This window comes from Myxocyprinus asiaticus, chromosome 34, assembly GCF_019703515.2.
Source record: "Myxocyprinus asiaticus isolate MX2 ecotype Aquarium Trade chromosome 34, UBuf_Myxa_2, whole genome shotgun sequence".
NCBI classification, from domain to species: domain Eukaryota; kingdom Metazoa; phylum Chordata; class Actinopteri; order Cypriniformes; family Catostomidae; genus Myxocyprinus; species Myxocyprinus asiaticus.
In genome coordinates this window covers 35402701-35426086 of record NC_059377.1, presented here as the reverse complement: position 1 = coordinate 35426086, position 23386 = coordinate 35402701, and the positions used below count along the sequence as shown (strand labels likewise).

At 35.8% G+C, this 23386-nt stretch overlaps 1 protein-coding gene across 1 annotated transcript; it reads right to left on the bottom strand.

Moving 5' to 3' along the window:
• Positions 1–1833: 1833 nt before the first annotated feature.
• cers2a (ceramide synthase 2a) lies at positions 1834–23141 on the bottom strand. The gene is made up of 11 exons (XM_051671812.1): positions 22668–23141; positions 17602–17775; positions 16989–17106; positions 14725–14843; positions 13939–13996; positions 12732–12782; positions 12454–12546; positions 7489–7617; positions 6984–7090; positions 6358–6511; positions 1834–4425 (listed from the first exon to the last, which is right to left on the bottom strand). The coding sequence occupies exons 2-11, from the start codon at positions 17772–17774 to the stop codon at positions 4267–4269; spliced, it is 1161 nt and encodes a 386-aa protein (XP_051527772.1). The 5' UTR covers position 17775; positions 22668–23141; the 3' UTR covers positions 1834–4266.
• Positions 23142–23386: the final 245 nt, after the last annotated feature.

Here is a 23386-nt window from a genome sequence, read left to right as displayed (position 1 = left end):
AAATCATTAATTCATTACTAAAGTCATTACTTATATATATATGTCTATAGTGAATATGGACAGAATACACATTTCTAGAAATTCCCACAGGAAAGAAATGTTTTCTTAATCTGTATTTTTGAGTAAAAATATCTAAACATCCTTCAATAAATGAAGAAAATTTGTTGACAATATAACTTCTTTTCAGTGAATTTATCTTGTTTATTTTTCATATCCCATTTGCAAATAGTTTTTTCTTGAGTTAAGCATAAACCTTACAAAATTTTGTTAGGTTTATGCTAAAACAAACATTAAAAAATCTAATAAAAAATAAATAAAATAAAATTGTAAAATTTGAAGAAACATTTTTTTTTAAGATATATTCTCTGAAATAGTCATTATCTCACACCGTTTTTTCTTAGGTAACTGTATCTTAAGGTGCATTAAGAAATTTTTTTTTTTTACTGGAAAACGAGAAAAATAATGTTCAGGAAAACAATTTTTTGCTGTGCACATGGAGCACTGTTAAGCATAAACAATACATGTAACACTAGAAACGTTCAAATAGTGAAAATAACCCTTAAAGTTACATCAAACCTGTGTTTTGTATTCACAGCAAAAGTTGGTGTTGTGCCCTTACCTGTTTGGTACACGTCCCATCATAGGTGTACAGAGGAAATTAAACGTTAGTGCATGATTAAAATGACCCACAGGCCAGAGTATCAGAGAGATATGCAGGGAGAGTGATTGTGGAGGTTGCGGCCACTCACTCACCCTCTTTCTGCAAGAGTTGGAGAACTAAACTCCAAGCATACAGTCGCTGGTGACCTTTATGTGTGGAGGTAGGAAAGTGACACGGCCACATTATCACATGGGCCAATTACAGTCAGTGTGTGATCAGGCTAATTACTGATTTGAGATCCGATTTCAGCCCATGACCCTACATTAAGTCTAAGAGTCATAGTGTGGTTGGTAACTGATCTGAGATATTAAAGTAACAGTTAACCGTAATGTGGTCAAAGGTTCATTACACAGGGGAGAATCAGGTAGCCACATCAGCGAAGAGTTTCAACGGAGGTATTAAAAATATCTAGGAAAAATATTTGGAGCTGCCGTACATGCAAAAGCCTCAAAACAAAGACTTAGGAAAAAAAAAGAACATGGGAACAGGTTTCTATTTAATTGGCTGATGCTTTCTTACAAAAGAGATTTGGTGCCATTTGTGTGACGATGACTTCTATGAGTGACATAAGTAAATGTTTAAGTACTCTTACATATTAGAACATGGAACCAATTAGAACAAGGTGATGGCTGCAAATAATATATATAAACATTAGTAAAAATGTACATAACATTACAATTCCAAGCACTTATTTCAAGTAAATGGTTTCTACTTTTTTGAAACCGTGCATTTTTTGGTTTCAACAAATAGCCTAAGTGTATTTTTAATGACATAAATGAAAAATCCCACCATAGGAAGCAAACATTTAACTGCAATTAGTCTTAAATAACAGCAAATGGGAATTAGATGAAATACAAACAGTCTGTCTAAATAAAAGCTGTGATTCTGACTAGAAAACGCAAATGTAGCCAACGCAATTTCTATCAGACTTTAAGACTTTTTAGTGATGATCTGATCCAATGGCGGGTCTAAGTGGGGCATTGCCCCCTAGATTTGTAATCATCCTAAATCCTTATAGACCCTAAACAATTTAGGAAGATACATACAACTGTAGCTATTTTCTATAATGGGAAATCTATAACATCATAAATACAAATAATAAAAAAGATTGTTTGGACGGTTTTCCAGTTTGACAAACTATTTCAAAAACAAGCACATAAAACAAAAGTTCGTCATCCACAAGAATCTTTATCTTTCATCTTTGAATAATGACAATACAAAATATAACAAAAACATGGATCATATTTATGTTTGTGCAGTGGACACACATTTGACAGGACGCAATGGGGGGGATTGGTCTTGGCATCAAGCCGTAAGAATAGATGAACGAGTGGATGTAAACAGAGGAGAGACAGAGAGAGGAGGATGATGATATAGTTTGAAAAGATTCTATAGTGGAAAGATGATGAGGTAAGGAGAATACAGACAACAAGCAACTCAAATATACATGTACAAATAAGGCACTTGTGAAAATATTTGGAAACTCAAAATAACTTTGTAAAGCCAATCCAGATGTCCCGTTCCATTTGCAAAAATGCATTTTTTACATAATGAGCACCTGTATTGACACTGACTTTGAGATAAAAATAAATAAATACTGCACCACATATAGGACCACAATTTTAAACTGTCACTTAAAGGGATAGTTTACCCAAAAATGAAAATTCTGTTGTTCCAAGTTGTTCCAAACACCAAAGAAGGTCATATGGGTTTGAAAAAAAAAATGACGGTGAGTAAATGATTACAATTTTCATTTTTCAGTGAATATACCTTTAAACTATAATAATAAGAGATTATGTGGAAAGAGGATGTTACATCTGACCTCATTGTTGAATCAAACACTTTAGGTTTAACACACTCATGTAAAATTGCAGATACAGAGCAAACAGTACATATCTACAGTACATATTGGGCAAATTCCATTTTTAACTATGGAATCTATTTCCCATAAATACTGAACTGCAAGTCTAGATTTCAATGATGTCAAACAGTTTGCCAATAACAGAATTATTATAATAAATGCATTTTACAGTCTTTATATCAACACAACATAAGGATGGAGAGCTACAAAGTGCATCCAGTACTAAATACTGATTATTAAATGTAATCTTTCATTATATAAATGGAACAGACAAAAACATTGGCTTAAAGTTCTCCTGCCAAGTACTTTGTTTTAACAACTACATTTCCATCTTCTACTGCATAAATGTATGGAAGCCGGATACTGCCATGGAATTAAAAAATAAGAGGTAATTCTGACTTTATATCTCACAATTCTGTCTATATTACTTTAGTAATATTCTGACTTTATCATTCTTTATAACAATTATGCGAAATAAATTTGAAATTGCAATATATAAATGTCACAATTGTGAGATATAATAAAGTCTAAAAACCTTGCAACTGCAATTTTATATCTTTCAATTTTTACTTTATTTCATGCAATTGCGAGATATAAAATCGTAATTGCGCGACAAACTAAACTGCAAGTTTTTATCTCGTTATTATGAGAAATAAAGTCGTGATTGCAGGATTTAAACTCACAACTGTGACTTTATTTCTCACAATTTCAAGTTTATATCATGCAAGTCAGAAATGTGAGATATAAAAGAATTATTTTTATTTTTTATGTTGCAGGATCAAGGAACCATGATTATCAGCTTATCAGGCTTGTTGAAAAAATCTGGACCTTAAATAAAAATAATCTTAAATGAAAACCAACTGAAAAAAACAAAAATCCATAAAAAAAAAAAGGAACAAAGTATCTGCAATACAAATGGTTCGTCCAAACAGAACCGTGCAAACTAGTTTTAGATGGTCTTAGAATCTCTAAGTGGTAGTGTAGCAGTAATGGGTCAGTAAAGTTAATAACAGCAACTACATTGGGAAAAGAGGAGTGAGGCCCTGGGCAGTGTCTGTCCACACATGCTTATAACGAAGGTCACGTGTGCATGAAAGGCAGGATGTAAAAGGTCACTTAGTGAGACTGCGATTCTAAAAGGACGTGAACTAAATAGTGAACTCAAAAAAAATTCCAGTTGGTTTCTGGAAAGCTCTGAATTTGAAATTCATAAAGGAGTCAAGCACTGAAAGTTGATCAGCAAAATGTGCAAAAATGCCTAACTGACAACTAACAGAGGAGTATAATAGTGTGTTTGATGCCCAATAAAACAAACAGAAAGTAATATGTAAGAAACACAGTATGACAGAAGTAGGATTTATAATAAGGCACTAAACACAATACACTGGAGAACATATTTTCAGTAAAGCAAGTGAATGTTGGATTCACTACTAATAGAAATCCTTTTTCTTCTGGATGGTTTTTACATTTTTGCAAAGAAAAAAATATTATTTACTAACATTGTTTCTTTTAATAGTGTTTTGAATGTTTTATGAGCAGGGTAAAAGGCTATCTTTTTCCTTCCTTGTTTTTAAAGTACGTCTGTTTAGAAAAAATGTGCATCCCATTCAAGTGTGTAGAATGTGTGTGGGTGTTCTGGGCCTTTTTTCAATCCATCAATCACCCCTCTCTTTATTATGTTGGTCTCGTCCTTGTGTACATTGTGATGGGGAACATTGTACCTCCTCTCTCGTCTCATTCAGCATCACTCAGTCTTGCGGTGATGGTTGTTGTTTAGGGGAGAGTAGCCATTCAGCACTGGTCCGTTTTTAATTGGTGCTCTCCTGTCTTTCTCACCTTCGTCTTCCTCTTCGCCCTCTGAGTCTGTTTCTTCTCGGTCACTCCTCTCGTCCTCCACAATATTCTGCAGCGTGGCAAATGAACTCTGATGAGCTTTCAATTGAAGCATTTAACAGTGTATGAAGTTCGAGCAGTGTAATAAAATCCCTCATACTTCTCAGTATTATATGCAATTAACTCAGCTCGAACCGCTTAACGTACAGAAACCATTCAAACTTCATTCTATATATAATTTCAACCTTGTTTTTATTAAATTAATTCTTAAAGAAATTTAACATTAAAGTTAGAAAATTTCTCTCTGACACTGTTAAAATGTATTCATGTTTAATAAATAGGGCTGGGTATTGATACAATTTCCAAAGTGCATTCCGATTCACAAGCTCTCAATTCGATTCATATATCAATTAATTTCTATTCGATATCTATTTATACAAGAACAATTCTGTTATAATGTCCTTTTGTTTAAATATGAAATAAATTCTGTCTCAGCTAATGCTCTTAATTTTAAAGGCACCTTCTAGGTAACCCTTCTTGGTACAATTTGAAAATATTCATTTTACAAATTATATTTTATCATTAGTTTTTCATCAAATTGATAACATTTTAGCTTTTGAAAAATGTTTAAATTGAGACTATTTCAACAATTGATGTCTTAAAATTGCATGTATTAGGTTGCATATATATTTTTGTTACATTTTTATTGTTTACTTGCATAATCTGTACTATTTACAAGTATTTACATTGATATGTAGAACACGTGCTTAATCTGTACTGTCTTTTTAAGACTACCGGCATCAGCCATTAAACGCATATAACAGGAAAAGACATGCATAGTTTCTTTAGCGCATCCATGTGTGATTAGAATAAAATGTTTATTTTTTTGTTGTTTTTAATCAAACAACTGGCTGTAAAAAACAGAAAGGGTATTAAAAGAGACACTATTCAATGACATATGGATCCGTGGATCTCGTCTTTGGACACATAGAATGAGTTAAACCAAACTTTTACTCTCAACACGCAGTGAAAGGACCTCTGTGATAATACCTTCTTTTCCACTGTACTACTCAATCACTAGTAAGTGAAATCTGAACATTTACTAGCTAGCCAGTGGCTAATCATAAACATTTTTAGTCTAGTCTATCATAAAGTGAGATTTGGTTGCGCATGCGAGTGATTTACTTGCATTATACAGGGTTGCCACATAGAGTATAAGATCAATCTTGAGATTTAAGAATGTACATACAGATTGTTCAAACGAAGATCACAATGCATTGGAAAATCGATATTTTTACCCAGCCCTAATAATAAGCATTAAAGTTGTCATGACATGCCTTTTTCTCAATGTTCACTTATAATATTAGTAAAGTTTTGTTTTTTGGTACCAAAAAAAAATAAGAATAAAATAAAAATAAAAAAACAGCCCTATATTTGTGAAACATGATCATTTTCCACCTTAATTCTGACCCTCTGTCAGAAATGCTCGGTTTTGGTGCTGCTTCTCCTTTAAGACCTGAGAGCAAATGCCCACTGTTATGATTGGCTTAGCGGTATTGTAGGCATTGATGTGTTGTTGTGGAGGCGGTCAAATGCAAATGTCTACCACAGTGTGACATCACAATATGGAGGAAGTAGAGAACAAGTCGTTTAGGCAGCTTTGTTTCAACAAATGCTCTTTTTGCAGTGATGAGAAAGTTTTGAGTTCTGAAACTTACTGTTTTTATAGTACAATGACCTCTTATATGTCAAAAGATCAAGGAAAATTTTATTCCTCATGTCATGACGTGTAACTGCCAGTGATGATGTAACAATGGTCTGCCTGTTTCAGCTAGGCCAGATTTTCAGAGAATTACATTTTGGAATTCCAAGCAGCAGCAATACAGCAGTCAAAGTGCACTAGCATCAATAATCTTGTTGAATTACATGGGCAAACATTTTTTAATGCACGTTGTTTAGGGATTAAAATAAATGTCCATGTGTCTGATTTTGCACAACTCACATTGCCTGGCAGGAATTTGATGGCCATATGCAGGATGAGTACGGCCCAGAAGATGTGCAGACACAGCAGCACAAACAGCAGCCCGTTGAAGAAGTAATAGCCAAAGAATGGAGGATATACAGTCACTGGATACACCCAGGTACAATGCAAGATCCTGAGAGAGAGAGAGAGAATGACCTTTAGCTACTAATGAAAAGAAAAAGTCATACAGAGATAATTTTCACCATATTTAAAGTGTTATTTCTACCATATCATGAGACAAGCTCAAATTACTATTTATAAAGGCTTCCTTTTGAGATTATAGAAGCAATTATAATTTGGAATATGTCAAATACAGAAAGTGGAATATTTAGAATGATTTATAATTAAAGCAATAAGCCTCAAGAGCATTACAGTGATTTTACCACTATTAAGAGGGTAAAGAACACCCCATATGCCTGGTAAAGTCACTGTACTAAACTGCTTCTATTGGGTTTTTGCTTTTATAAAACGGCGGCATCAGCAATATGCTAGAAGACTCCACTGTTCAATAAACTGTTACATTTCCAATAAGAATTTCATTTCAGAACTATCCAATCTTATCAATAATAAACATCGGGATCAAAAAATACAATTATTCAGTTCACCAAAATGGGAGGATTATGAGTCTGGTGATGATGAAGATGATAGCAAAGACGATGAATATGTAGTTGCACGTCTTTCTCCAGCCGGCGTAGTTAAACATCTTGGCAGACTGTTATAGGAAAGAGAGACAAATGGAATGTATACTATATTTTTGCACTTGCACAAAATCATCACTAGTGGTCAGTATTCCGAGACTGAATTGACAGTAGATTTTTACTCCTATTGCTTTGGGCATTTACAAGCTCAATGTGACAAAACTGAAACTCATTAACAGAAGGCAAAAATTATACCCTGCAATTGTGACCAATGACGAATCTTGCGATTAAAAGGAAAGCTATCCAACTTGACAAAATTCCACTTCTAATATTACTGAACAAACTGATTCACTGCTTTCATTTGAGGTACGTTCATTCTGATGTTTGTAAATAAACTTTTTTCCAATTGAATCAAGTGTTACTTTAAGTTGAGGCTTTGAGACAGTCTAATGTTCTTTAAATGTCCCATTACCTCAAGCAGATAGTCGGCTGCGTCGTGCACCAGCATAATGAGTGTTCCTGCTCTGATGTAGTTCACACACCATGAGAAACTAATCAGAAGGATGGTGGCAACATGGTGAACGATTTGCTCTTTAAAGTCCTAAGGCAAAGAGACAGAGAGACATTGTCATCTTACAGAAAAAAAAAAAGTACCACATTAATACCATATTTTGTTTCGGTTTTTTGCACATATGTGCCAGTTATACCATGGTATTATTTGAAATGCCTTGTAGTACCATGTAAATGAATATCGCTATCATGATGTGTGTGCAAATTAAAGGGATAGTTCACCCAAAAATGAAAATTCTCATCAGTTACTCACCCTCATGCAATCCCAGATGTGTGTGAATTTCTTTCTTCTGCTGAACACAAACGACGATTTTTAGAAGAACATTTCAGCTCTATAGGTCCATACAATGCAACTGAATAGTGGTCAGACCTTTGAAGGTCCAAAAAGCATATAAAAGGAAGCATAAAAGTAATCCATATGACTCTAGTGGTTAAATACTTTTCACAACTCAATATTTTAACAGATCAATATTTAAGTTTTACCATAAATCTCCAATTTCACTTTCACTTCCACATTCTTTTTTTTTTTTTTTGCCGATTTGCATTCTTTGTGCATATCGCCACCTACAGGTCAGGGTTGGTCAAAGGTGGAAATGTATGGTAAAAAAAAAAGGACTTAAATATTTGTTTCACCCCCACACCCATCATATTGCAACTGAAGATATGGATTTAACAACTGGAGTCATATGGATTACATTTATGTAAATGTATGTAAATGATGAGAGAATTTTCATTTTTGGGTGAACTATTCCTTCAAAGTTTATACCCAAATACCATCCCAACTAACAATTTTGGGTTCCCAGAACATTTCTGGTAAGTTCGTTTTATGGTAATAAATAAATAAATAAAACCTACAAATAACCTTTGGATTTAAACATTCTGAATAAGTTTGAATGAGGCTGTCACACCAAAACCTCCTTACAACATTCTGGGAATGTTAGTTTACGGTTAGGAAAATAAAACCTAAATAGAACGTTCCTACTATAATAGGAATTGGTTAAAAAAAAAAAATGAACCATTCCAAAAGGGAACCATCCACAAAATGATATTACCATCTGATACCATGACTGTACTATGGTATCACCACATTACATTTTTATAAGGGCTATTTTTTCTATAAATGCTTTTGCAGTTCTTCACAAATAATAAAATATATCTGACATGACTACTAAACTGCATCATTATCTTTATTTAAAGATATTAGTGTGTGTATAAGTGTTTTACTCTTTTTCTTATAAATTAAAAGGCACTACAGTTTGTGCCATTCATATTTGCTAGGAGCGTGATATTAGTATAAAACTACCAAAGCTTTAGAATCAAAGTTCAAGATGAGCACCATAAACTAAGTGACTGATTTATCGTATGATCGTGGCAAATAGGTGATCTATTCAAATTTAGTTGGTGAAAACGTCAAGGTGATATTTGTTCTGTTACATTCTACTGTCTCAAGCAGGTGACTTTTTTGTTGTTGTTGTTGTACAAAGCTGGATTTAACACACAGCCCAAACGCAAAGAGATCTTGTGTGGATATTTCATACCATTGGAAAAGTAAAATGAACCAATCTTCTCTATTCAGTTCAATTATGAGGCAAGAAGATTAATGGTAACACTAAACATGGGAAGCACTTTAGGGCTTTTTAGATATGATATATATTTTTTTTCTATCATTATTTAGCATGTCACTAATGCTTCAATGTATGGCTAATGTTCTTTGTGGTGGCAACAGACCAGACCAATAAAAAAAAAAAAAAGATTATTATTAGCAAAGGTTTCTTTAAGATGAGATTTTTCAAAGATGTGCAAGTAAAGCCTGCTATACACTGTAGGATTTTTACAGTCCTTTAAGATTGTTGCTTGTCAGAGTGTACGATATGAAAGCATTGATATCACCATGGCACACTGTGCGACATTATGTCAGACTGTACGATACACATTGTAGCCGACTGTGGTCCCAATCATCCTGATCAGTGAACGTGACTTACATTGCGGGAGCATTGCGGAATAGAAGCGAAACAGCGAGATTTGCCCGGAGGAGCATTTTGTTTTACTGAAAGTCAGGACATCAGTATTTCCGTTGCTCCAATACCACTTCATCAAGATCATAGGCTAACATTTACAAGAAAGATGGATTTTGTCAAATAGGCCTATAATAAGACTGAGCCTGATCCCAAATACAAAACAATTTTAGATGTTGAGAATGAACGCGAGTGTGGGAGGTAGCCTACAGTAATAATTAGCTACCACAACCAAATATTCATTGTAGAAATAAAAAGATTTGTGGCCCGAAAAATTACAAACTGCTCCGTTCACATAGAGGAAAACAAAAATGGTGGGTTATAGTACGTTCATATTCCATCACGTTCATTACAATTGCAAAATTCTGGCCTGTTAATAATTCCTAGAATATCAAAATCCACAAAAAGAGGTAGATCCTTTTCATATTTGGCTCCTAAACTATGGAATAGTCTCCCTAACACTGTTCGAGATGCAGACACACTCACTCAGTTTAAGTCTAGACTAAAGACTCATCTATTTAGACAGGCATACACCTAATTTATCCTTCAACTCACAATTAGGCTGCTTTAGTTAGGTCTGCTGGAACCAGAAACAGTGATCATGATCTATAACTCTGCAATAAATTGAATGGCATCTATGCTAATATTATTTTATTTGTTTCCCTGTCTCAACCTCGGGACTCCCATCCTGAGGTCACCAGAACCGGCCAGATTCAGCTCCATTCCTGCTTCATGTTGGACTCCACTGCTACGTGTCGATGTGTGATGATGACTAATAGCAGCCGGTGCCAGCCAAACATCACTTCAGTCTATTACGATAGACTTCAGACGATGAACTGATGCCAACTCAAACCATAAGACATGGGATAATTAATATGCCATAGCCTGAACCTTGGACTTAGGATAGACCTCACAGAAATTACCGGCCAGATTGAACTGCGATGCACCTAACTGATCTCTGCCTGCATCACCTTTGTCTACTGATGGATTACACTCTTGAAATGGAATACATAGACTATCAATTAATTGCAAACAAAACCCTTCATCAGCCAACTAACAAGGACAATTGCATCTATGTGAACTTCTGCAGTTAATCCAGGATGGACTTCAAAGACACTAGTCATTAATCTTACAGTTCATACAAAATCTTTGTTTTAAACACTGACCCTTAACACTTACATAGTTTAATCATTTTAAACCATGACTTGCACTATACATAAGTAATATTGGCATTATATTTATGATGTTAGCCAGAGGGGACCTGGCCCCCACAGTGAGTCTGGTTTCTCCCAAGGTTATTTTTCTCAATTAACCAACATCTTATGGAGTTTTGTGTTCCTTGCCACAGTTGCCCTCGGCTTGCTCACTGGGGTTCTAAATACAATTGTTAATTACTTATTTTTAAACACAATTCACAATCATATTTTATCAAACTACACAATGATGACTCTAAGACATTATAGATATTACAGTTTTATCTTCTGTTAATGCCTGATCTTCTGTAAAGCCGCTTTGAAACGATGTGTATTGTGAAAGGCGCTATACAAATAAAAATGACAACATCTTTCTCCGTACGTCTGTCGGCCACGCAAAATTTTGAAAATTCATATAGGCTGATAACATATCGCACTTACAAATTCCCTATGGATAATGCACAAACATGACATAGATTTCTATAATTGTATCCAATTGTTTCTGCTGATTTGGATTAAACATCCCATTGTGGGGATGGGGACATGGTCGTGTATCTGTCTGCGGGAGAGGGAGAGCGGTAAGGCTCTCATTATAGTGATGGTGGAGGGAGACCTGAAAAGGCAGACACATCAGTCGGCATAAAGAGAAAGCAGAGAGAGAGACGGCTGTGTGTGAAGTGAACTCTCATTGACTTGCTTCTGTGTTTATTTGGCCACAAAATCCACACGTTGACCGTTTCCGCTGCCTCTTGATTCCTCCATTTGCCCTGAAAATACGAACTCTGTTACACCCATAAATACTTACCAATATAATTGGAGTTGTTTGAATCTTAACTAAAGAAGTTTACATTCATTTTAAGAAAATTTCTTAAAGTAAAATAGTAATTAAAATGAAGTTGTAAAGAAAATGCATGATAAATGTAAAGACAAAAACCTGTTAAAAAAATGCAATCATTTATTTTCATTTTGTAAGATCTTTAATTCAGGGAATAATGCTTTCATAGTGCTGAAGTGTTACACTTTTCTCCAAGTATTTCCTACTTATTTATTTATTAAAACCTTTTATATAAAATGAAAAGAAGAAAAAATATTGAAAGCGCTTGAGTAGTGATAACTGGGCACAAATGTTGCTATGGTGCAGACAAGGAGCAGGTTTTCTTTCCAAGTGAATTGGGGTGCGAGAGAGGAGCGGACTATCTCGTTTGGCTGTCGTAATAGCAGTCACACTATATATGGCTGCGATGCTAAATTTCTGACACTGCCAGAACTTCAGAGGCTGAAGATCTTCGCAAAGGCTATTAATCGGCCGTCGGTGAACATGTCACACTGAACGTTGTAAGATTGCCGATTTTGCCCTATGACAACAGAAATCTTTAGGATTCCTGAAATTCGTCTCAGACAGCTAAATCGTGGCCAAAATCGTACAGTGACCATGACTTAAAATATTAACTACCCTCAAACACACACAAAGCCGGTAGCACCTCACGTTTAAAGTAGAGATCTTGTAGAAATGCTTTCCAGTGATCAGTACCACGTATTGTACACATCAATGATGCATTTCAGCATTCCTAACCTAATGTGATGTTTTCTTTTTCTGTGAAATGGATTCTTTCAGTTATGTTTCTAAGTTCAGAGTTTTGATATTTTTGGCACACTCACTTTTCGCTTGACATCTGACGCGACACTGAAGAGCAGCGCAATGTAAAATCCTAGTTCAATCATGTAATACCAGTACTGAGACGGCAGCAGCGTCTGAAAAAAAGAGAGAGATGGGTAATCTAATGTCAGGTCATTTGTAATCGTTTGCATAGTTTTAAGGCAAATTTACATTTGTGTGGCCTTATTTACATATGCCTACCAGATTGGGAACTGAAAGTTCATTTTAGATTTTTGTCTGGGATACTTAAAGTTCACAGACTGAAGACGAATGAACATACCAGCTTTGGAAACCCATTCCACATCTCTTCCATTTTGTAGAGCCAGGGTTTCTACAGAATAAAAACACAGACAGGATTAACATAATATAGGTGAGACAAAAGTGCTCTCACAGTTCATCCGGACAAGAACGCAGTTTAAAACATGACGGAGGAGTAATGGTCGGCCAATAAGGGGTTTTCAATAGCCAATATATAGATATTGTTATAATACCAATATACTGTATACCCAGGGGTTAAATTGGGGCAGAATGGTCTGGAACAGTGTTTTGGCACCCTGGCGTGGCGTTCCGGCACCTTCGATTCCAAAAAGAAAATAGTCCAGTCTGTGACACATCAGAACCTTTCCGCCACCTCTAAATTCCCAATTTAACCCCTCTATATACCCACATATAAGCTAAAATACAATTAAAGGAATGTTCCAGATTCGATACAAGTTAAGCTCAATACATTTGTGGTATAATGTTGATTACCACAAAAAATTATTGACATATCCCTCGTTTCTTTAAATAAATAAATAAAAATAAATCAGTAACAGTAAGGCACTTATAATGGAAGTGAATGGGGCCAACTGATTAACATTAAAATACACACCGTTTTAAAATTATAGCCATAAGACGCAAACATTATAGGTGCTAAACATTTTAGCGTGATAAAATCAGGGATTTACCAGTGTAACAGTGTTTGCCAGATTACACGATTTACCAGCATTAAGACGTCTATACAACAATGTTGGATATAACTTTACACATGTAAGGTTTGTAAGTGACTATCACACTAAAATCATGTTTACAGATATAAATGTTTACGCCTTGTGGCAATACTTTTGAAATGGTTTATTGGTTATGGTCTGGCCCCATTCACTTCCATTGTAAATTCCTCACTGTAACCTAGATTATTGCTTGAATAATATTGAGTCAAATTATTATTATTTTTATTTTTTTTTGGTAATCAACATTATGCCACAAATGCTGTTGATTGAGCTTAAATTGTACTGAGCCCGGAACATTCCTTTAAATGTTAGCAAACAAGACAATTAAAATTTATTTTACAGAATATTACCTCAAAACACACGCAGAAATATTTGAAAACAAATAATGTGCATTATCCGTTGTCAAAATTGTCCGTAGGTTTTGGAACTGACAGAAGGGGGAACTACAACTTCTCTCCATCATTAACGGAGAGGAAGAAAAGTGTTCAAGATACTCACATCAATAAGGGCAGCAAGGCCAGCAATGAAAGCAAGAAGGTAAAAGGTAAATCTCCAACTGTAAGAAAATGTATTAGCAACAAGAAGCAAACACATTAACAGCAACAAAACATACAAAGCCAAGAATCTATCATAATCATAAAGTGACGCCTTTATTGTTCTTACATTAAACATTTGATTACCAGCTTATTCAATTTGAGGACATAGGTTTAAGTAAATGCACATATAAGTGATGTCACAAATACAGGCAAAAAAGGCATAGCAAGAATGACAGTCCACGCACAATAGTAAAAACTACTGCAACAAGCCCACACAATGCAAAACTAAAACACACTATATCAAACACCCTGTACACCTGTATTTAAAGTGTCTATGTACTACTTTTGTGATTGACAGCTGGCCATGATAATGAACTACTTTAATTACATGCGTAGGACATGTTTCTGCAGTGAAAAAAAAACACAGATGTTGGAATGTCAAGGATTAAATCTTAAAGGTCAACCCACAGATAGTCTCTATTTATTAATCCCACAGAGCATTTCTCCGGTGTTCATTACACTCTCTACTGTAACATTTTTTTTTTTCCCTCTGTTGTGCAGTGAATAGTGTATATACTACAACTGTACTGTATGTTGTACCATTCAATGCTCAGATTATCAGTAAGATTTGTTACTCAGTAGTAATATTTACAACATTAGGCAGTCAATTGCTTTTTGCAAATATGCCACATTATCTAATTTATGGTTATTTATGGAAGGGTGTAAAAAATGGTGTATTGTTCTGTACCTGGCCTCTCTGAACTTCTTGAGCTGGTTGGGTCGCTCTTCATTTCTTCGTCTCCTGAACCATCTGTGGATTTGTCTTTCTGAGTAGCCTGTCTTTTTACCTAAACTCACAATTTCACTCTGTAGAGAACAAGAGGATGTAATGAGATTACTACCATAGTGTTTTAGTTTGCAGTGCCTTGGTTACATGTTTTGTCACACAGGAAAACATTTCAGTGATTGTGTAGTCAACATTAGTGCAATTATAACTAGAGATGCACCAATATGAAAATTTTTGGCCAATACAGATACCGATTTTAACAACAACATCACAAAAAAAAACTATAGCCAATAGGATATTTTGCCAATGACCAGATTTTGTCATAAGAGCACGGTTTCACTTAGACATTTTTTTTACTGTGTAAACAATACAAAAATTTCACTGAACATGAACTGGATCTGCTAAACACAGGCCAAAATTTTAAAGAGAGCCACAATGAAAGAAAGATACATAGATACAAAAAGATTAAAAAAAACAAAAAAAACAACTAAATATGATGATTTATATGAAAAAATAAATTTTTGATCTCCTACAACATTTTTCCACTACTGTTGCATTTCAAAACAACATAAAAAATTCATACCATGCATATGATAGGCAATTGCACGGAAATGCCAACCACATCATGAAAAAAATTAAAGTTAACCAAAGGAACAAAACCCCCTTTTAAGTTCTGTATTCTGTATAGTGGTATAATGGATAATGCATCCGGACCGCTAGAGGGTGCCGCTTGCTCACACAGCGCTGACTGAAGCTCTTACTGAAGCACTGAATGCAGACTATATTTTAAAACTCAGTCTTTTAAAGTTTAGTAACCACGCATTCAGCATTAACAGATGTCTTGTTTGTCTCAACCAATTTTTTAGTTTGTTTGGTTTATTGATTGTAATCAAACAATTTCATAAAAAATTATAATATATGGAACAAAGCAGGTTAATCAATCCTATACAATATGACAATTCTATAAAAGATCCTTTAGCTGTACTTGTGATAACAATTCTAAAAGCTTTTCTGGGCACACCTTACAAAACAGGTCCTTCAAAGTATTTTCTGGTAAAAAAACAATGTCTCATGACATTAAAAATTGGACAGACAAAAATAATATGTTTTACTGTTTACATTTACATGTTTTGCATTTTGGTGGTTCTTCACCCTTCAAAAAATACCCATGGGTCAGTCCGGTGTGGCCTACACAACACCTTGTGTACACCACTTGTTCATATCTAGATTTGAGAGGATAAATATATATTTTTCCAACCACAGGATTTATTTCAAATATGTTTTTTTTGTGACACCCTTCCCATTCCGCTTGCCATTTATCTAACATACAGGAGTTGAATAAGGGGCTTGAGGTCTGAAGGTGAAATTTGACACTCTTTGTTTTTTCTGTGAGAGCTTTTTTAGCAAAAGTGTCTGCTTGCTCATTACAAAAGAAACAACAACAAAAATGCTATGTCCCGGAATCCAACAAAAGATTATGCTGTAATTATATCTCTGTAAATGATCTGCTTTTACTAAAATATCAACTATAATGGGATGATCTGTCTTCAGAGATTCTAGTGCTTGAAGGCAGGATTCTGAGTCAGTCAATAATATGAAGTTCTGTTCTTTTGCATCTTCAATATGTTCCAGAGCCAGAAGTAGAGCACGGGCTTCTGCTGTAAAAATGGAACTTTGACGTGGGATGCGAATACTATAGTGTTTCTGGCCAATCACTGCTACTGCAGATACTTGATTGTCTATTTTGACCATTTATATAGTTTTCTTCATGTAGCATATAGGCAAGTGCCGCTTTCACAACTGTCAGGTCTGTTTATGGCCGATTTTCCACATTAGCGTGAAAATAAGAAAGAAAACATTTTAATATTACATGTTCTTAGGACTGCCAACAGTTCTACATATTGTGTATATTATTATTTCTGGATTGTGCATTTCAATTCACAGATATTTCAAAAAGTGTGTTACTAACTGATTATAAAAATGGTTTTAATTTGGTCAATAATTGGCTGATAAATATCGGCAGGCAATACATTGGTGCATCCCTATTTATAACGCAAGTTTCAACTTGCACCATGTGCTGTTGGATGTACAGTGGCCCCAAAAAGTATCTGGACACTTAAGCCACACTTAAAATCCAATAAATGTCACTGCATTAGATATAAAATATTAAATGGAATCAGAAAGCAAATGATGCTAGGCCTTTTCTCAGAAATAACTTTTTGTACCTGTGTGGGATTTTTAGTCGTGATGCTGAAGTATGACTCCAAAGTGGGGTTATGTGCCGCTTGCACTCTGACTTTCTCCTTTACACCCAAAGCTGTGGCCAGTCGAATGGCCACTGTCCTAATAACAGACAACAGTAGTTTAACACTTTTAACCCAACACTAACTTACTAAGATTTGAAAAAAGTGCATCATTGCAAGATTAATGGACAAATCCAATTACAAGGCAGACATAATGGCAACAAATGTCCTTCTTCTGTACTTCTGTATATAGTTCCTCACAATAAGGTCTATTTCTTCAAATTTAAATACAATTGTTTAGCCTTTTCAGTAGACAAACATTACTGGCCATATTCATGAAACACGAGCAGATAAAATTTTGCACAAGTCATACGTATAAGTAAATTGTTGCATTCAATTCAATGGGACAATTTACGTTGAAATATTCATTAATAATCACTTTGTAAATAATTTGTTCTGCTCGTGTTTCATGATTAAGGCCCCATGTGTCCATATGTTAACCTTTGATGAAAATCCATTGCATAAAACAAATGCTACAATATTGACTTAAGTGGTAACCATATGTTTAAGGACTAGTACTACATAGCACGCTGACCTTTCAAAGATCTGTCGTATAATAAGGAAGGCGAGGGCGATGGGCAGGGTCGCCCAGAGGTCTGTTGCTTTGGCATAGGTGAGTCCATCGTGATCCTCCAAGTCAGCCCAACCCAGGCCTTCTGGAAACCACAGTCTCTCGTTCCAGAACCACTCACTCAGCCTGGATAACATCCTTATGGAAGATATAAAGATGGGTTATTACTTTCACACACTATGGAACATACATAATCAATGGGCTTTATTCATTAAACGAGCAGAATGAATAATTCATAAACCTGTTCTTACAGAAACTGTTGCATTGAATTTAATGTGACAATTTAAGGAGGAATGGTTTTACGAACTATTTTACACATTCATTCTGCTCGTGTTTGATTATTAAAGGGATTTTCATAACACATCTGCAAGGATATAGAATACAAAGCAAATAACTAACACAATAAATTAACTTTAGGCTAGTTTTTACAGTTTAAGAGTTGCCATTCCTTTAGTAAACAATCATCACACCACCTTCAATATTGATAGCCTGTGTTATTTAGAAACAAAATAGGAGCTCAAGACCACTGATAAGCTATCAGCTTCAACCACAAAGTAAACATGTTTACTGGCCAAAATTAAAAGATATTTTCTCCTGATAGGCACAAGAAAACATTCCTGGTACAGATTGGTGACTCATTCACATGGGTCCAAAATAAGCCCCTCCTTATCCTAGCGCTGTCAGTGACACGGATTGAGCGGTTGGGCCGCAGCTGTACTAAACCCTGCTCTTTCTCAATGGCATCATTCTGAGAGGTCACCATGACATCATGGCCGCTGTCATTGGGTGGCAGCGTCTGAAAGGCCATACTGTCACCTGTGCTAATTAGTACTGCTTGGAGCCGGCCAGGCCGCAGAATGAGATCAATTCTCTTCCTTACTGTGCCATTCTGTGTGAATGGAGAGCTAAAAGTGCACAGAAAATCGCAGAATGTAATCCAAGGCTTAAAAATATCATCAATGCCAAAAAGTGAATACATTTTGATAAAGACTTGACACATTTGATGACAGGCAAACTATGAAAACTGTTGCTAAATTAAGTAATGTTAGAAGTTATGACTACATACAGCAAATCTCAGGCTTTAATAACTGACCTCGTCCTCAACTTATTTTTCAGAAGTGAGCATTGTCGCTTCATAGTACTATTTAAGAATTTTTTTTATCAACTTGCATTCCATTATACTGTATATAAAATCAACATCAATTGCAATGTTCAAAAACAACCCTGTTGAGACAAAACAACTTAAACAATTCTAAGATGGCTTACTGGTCTCCCACCCTGGTCAGACTGATCTGGTTTGCTAGTTTTTGAGGGTCTTTCGGCACTTGTTTCAGCCTGACCAGCTGGCCGACCAGCTAAACATTAGCTTGCCCAGGTTGGGAGAACAACTAAACTAGCTTAAACCAACTAAGAGTAGCAAACCAGCTGGCAAAACAGGCTAGTTTAAGATGATTTTTTTAGCTACCAAAGATATGCATCAGTAAGAACCAGATTAGCATAGGCTAAATTGTCTGTGTTTTGTGCTGGTTCAGATTCAAAGAAGATACTTCTTTATTAGCTTTGAAACATTAGCATCAAAAATGTGAATTAAAGGAATATTCCAGGTTCAATACAAGTTAAATTCAATCGACAGCATTTGTTTCACAATGTTGATTACCACAAAATTTTATTTCAACTCGTCCCTCCTTTTCTTTAAAAAAAGCAAAAATCTGGGTTACAGTGAGGCACTTACAAATTGGAGAGTTTAAAGGCGCAAATGTGACACTTATACTTTTATAAAAGCACTTGCATTAATTCTCTTAAAACTGGTGTATTATTTGAGCTATAAAGTTGTTTAAATTGTTGTTTTTACTGTCGTTTTAGGGTGAATGGCATTACATCATCATGGCAACTAAGTTGTAAAATCAGATATAGCTTTACACAGAAAAGATTAGCAAGCGATTTTATCACATTAAAATCATGTTAACGCGCATATTGTTAACGTCTCATGGCTATAGTTTCGAAACTGAGTATTTTATCTTTTACTGATCGGATCCATTAACTTCCATTGTAAGTGCCTCATTGTAACCCAGATATTTGCTTTTTTTTTTTTTTTTTTTTAAGGAGAGGCGAGTCTAAATTACATTTTGTGGTAATCAACATTATGCTACAAATGCTGTCGATTAAGCTTAACTTGAAATATGACTGTATTGCAAAAATGTAGAGATGTATGTATATAGCGATAGGAAAGAACAATTTCTATGTTTTTTTTTTGTTTTTTTTAAACGGTGATGTTATGGTTCAGATAATTCAAGCTATTTAGCAACCTCCACAGTTACTAAATTACTTTGTTTCCTAAACTGTCCAAAAATTGAAAGGACATGGCGTTTCTCAAAGAATGAACTTAACTTGCAAGGCATGAGAAAAAGACAAATAGACTTTGAACATTGCAACTAAAGAATGTCTGGCAACGTCAGCTTTTTGTTTGCATACACAAAGAATTTGGTTACCAAATGTCCAAACTAGCAAAAGCTGCTGAGTGCTCATATCTTAAAGTAAAACTTAAAAGTTCATTATTTTGCATCCAATGTGAGGGAATATATATATATATATATAATGAGTTAGGGATAACAGTGAAGACACTCCTTGAAATGTTGCACATCTAAGCAAAAAAAGGTGTTGCAACAGCATTATTTAACTGTTTCTCTCAATAGTGGTTTTCATCTGAACTCCATGATGTATGCCCGTGTATCCACCTTTACCCTGAACACGCAAGTGTTCCACGATTCATAATGGAAGCCTGTTTTTGTTTTCCGGTCTTCAGTGTTTTCACTCGCATCACTGTTTTTAGCAGATAATGTGATGTTTAGTGTATTACATTTGTAAAATTTGTAAAATAAAAAAAAACATGTTGTTTCATAGTGCAGATACTTTTCAGAGTCGTGATGATTGTCTTTTCACAGTGCCTTACACCAATGGGTAAATGACATGACGGAATGGCCTGAGGTTAGTAACGTTGATGTCATTGACTATTTTGAGTTATGACAGCCAACAACTGCACTAGTAGAGCCTGAACTACTTTTTACAAAAACTAACACTTAAAATGGTTGTTGTTCTCTGTCTGGATCGCTTCTTTTGGTAGTGATTACATTTGTTTTTATGGAGACCAGAACCGGAAAACAGTCCAGCGGTGGGGGGCCTGGGTAGCTCAGCAAGTAAAGACGCTGACTACCACCCCTGGAGTCGCGAGTTTGAATCCAGGACGTGCTGAGTGACTCCAGCCAGGTCTCCCAAGCAACCAAATTGGCCCGGTTGCTAGGGAGGGTAGAGTCACATGGGGTAACCTCCTCCTCCTCGTGGTCGCTATAATGTGGATTACGCTCTCGGTGGGGCGCATGGTAAGTTGTGCGTGGATGCCGTGGGAATAGTGTGAAGCCTCCACACGCGTTATGTCTCCGCGGTAATGCGCTCAACAAGCCACGTGATAAGATGCACGGATTGACGGTCTCAGACACAGAGGCAACTGAGATTCGTCCTCCGCCACCTGGATTGAGTCGATGAGGACTTAGAGTGCATTGGGAATTGGGCATTCCAACTTGGGGAGAAAAGGTCCAGTGGCATTTAGAATCATCATGGCGCCGCCCAGTGGTTGGTCAGGAAAACTGTGCGTTATAGTATTTTTACAACAGGCGGTTTGACTTGCATAATAACGGTTTTACAATAAACATGTTGTGTATAGCTGACATCTTTCTGCGTGAAAATATCTGAAAATATTTGTGCTTTGTGTTCAATTTGAACATACCCAACCCAATTTGCTCCAACATCATGTCATCAAAATACAAATTTAACATTCAATTTTTATAGAAGCGTGTAAGAATGTACATTCTATAAAATTTGTGCAATCTTAACCGATTCTAATGAGCCAAAGATGCATAAGGTCATGTAAATGCCTTAAACTGTGTTGTTATATCTGTGTAAACTCAAACAGTTTAAGCAAAAAATGATCTACACAGGTAGATTTTCGCCCATTACCCTGATTTCGCGTTGCATTTAAACACCTTTATAGGTGTTGAACCTGAATCTGACATACCGCTATCTGATTGGTCCACATCCCTAAAGCCCACCCCTAACACTAACCATAGTAGGGAGTCATTGGTCCCTCGCCCTAAAGGCCACACCCACACCTAATTATAACGATACTAGCAAGTCAGAAATCGGTTTGACACTGGCGTCCATGACCGTTTACATTTTGACGTCAAAAGCAGGGAATAATCTTCGCCAGTGATTTGAAATCTCATGTAAACGCGGTCTTCTTGTGTTGGTGGCTTTTTTAAATCAGATGTGTTTTGGTAGTTATCAATATATTGATGTGCATGTAAACGCACTCAGTAAAGTTTTAAGGAGGTGTTCACACCGAAAACGTCACTGCGCTAAGAAAATATCTAGTAGAGTTATATTTTAAGTTATTTTTTAACTTGAAAGCGTCTGAAAAACGCGGCGCTCCTGCGTGTGACGCCGGTAGAAAAGAAAGAAAAAGAAAAAAAAAAAACAGCAAAACGCGTCACAACTCTCAAAAACGTCCGTCTAGCGCATGTTTACATACAAAAACTATTGGAAAAACAGCGCAAACGTAAAACGCCTTCGTTGTGAACGGCAACCTATAACATTATCCGAGAGTGTTTCAAAACATGGAACCTGCCCCTAAAACCAGGAAAGTTATTATTTTTTTATTTTCCAAGCTATCAAACCATTTTCAGCGGAAAACTCCGCCAATAGCATCTGTTTAAAGTTAAGATACGCTTGTGAGTAATCGCAACTGTGCATACTTAACATCACGCGCTACAAAATGCAAGTGTGCACTTCGATTTCGCCCAGAGTAGGCCGAGTGAGTGCAAGTACGCCTGTAAACATCAACCCACTGACTTCAAAAGGTGATCACGTCAAAAATACTAGGTAAAAAAAAAAAAAGATAAATCCTTTTATGCATGAATATTGGTTTTGGGAAAACGATGCTACATACATAGCTCCGTATAACGGTGTAACCTACTTACTTTCAGCAGTACGTGGAAACACAAGGGTGTGAGCGCTTGAGTAGATGCGATGAGATGGATTTAGCAAAGGTGCAAGAAAGTGAATATACTCTCGCAGTTATTCAGGGCCATCTGTACAATTGTGACCGCTCTTCAAAATCCATAATCCAGTCTCGTGGCAGAGTTTTCTTAAAATCCAGTAACAAGGGAAGTTTGGCAAGGGAAGTTTTAAGTTAAAGCTGCAACTCTTCCACTTAAGTCGGCTTTTTCCACCCCGTTTCGTTCACTGCTCGGTTTTAATCGTATTTTTGTCACTGCATCAACAAATAATCCAGACATCCAGGATTATAGACTTTGCAACACTTTAATCTTCACATTTCCGAGTTGAGAGTTTTGCCGGGTGTTGTTGAGAGTCGAATCGAACAAGGAGAATGAACCAGAGAAGAGGAGGACTACACAGAGGAGCGCGGTACTCAATCTCGAGGGCGGGGCAGAAGCAATTTAAAGTGACGTTTTACAGCATGTGAGGTGTGACGTCTCAACACGATGACGACACTCTTGGGGAAGCTCTGTTAAGGATAAAGGACATCAGTAATCTGATAGGGGTGACCATTCATGGTTCATTCATCGCACTGACCATTAAATTGCAAGTACACAAGCTACCTGTAGTACCAGAATTGTACTGTAAAGGGATTTCACGACAGTAAATGAACCACAATTCTAATAAGACTAAATATAGA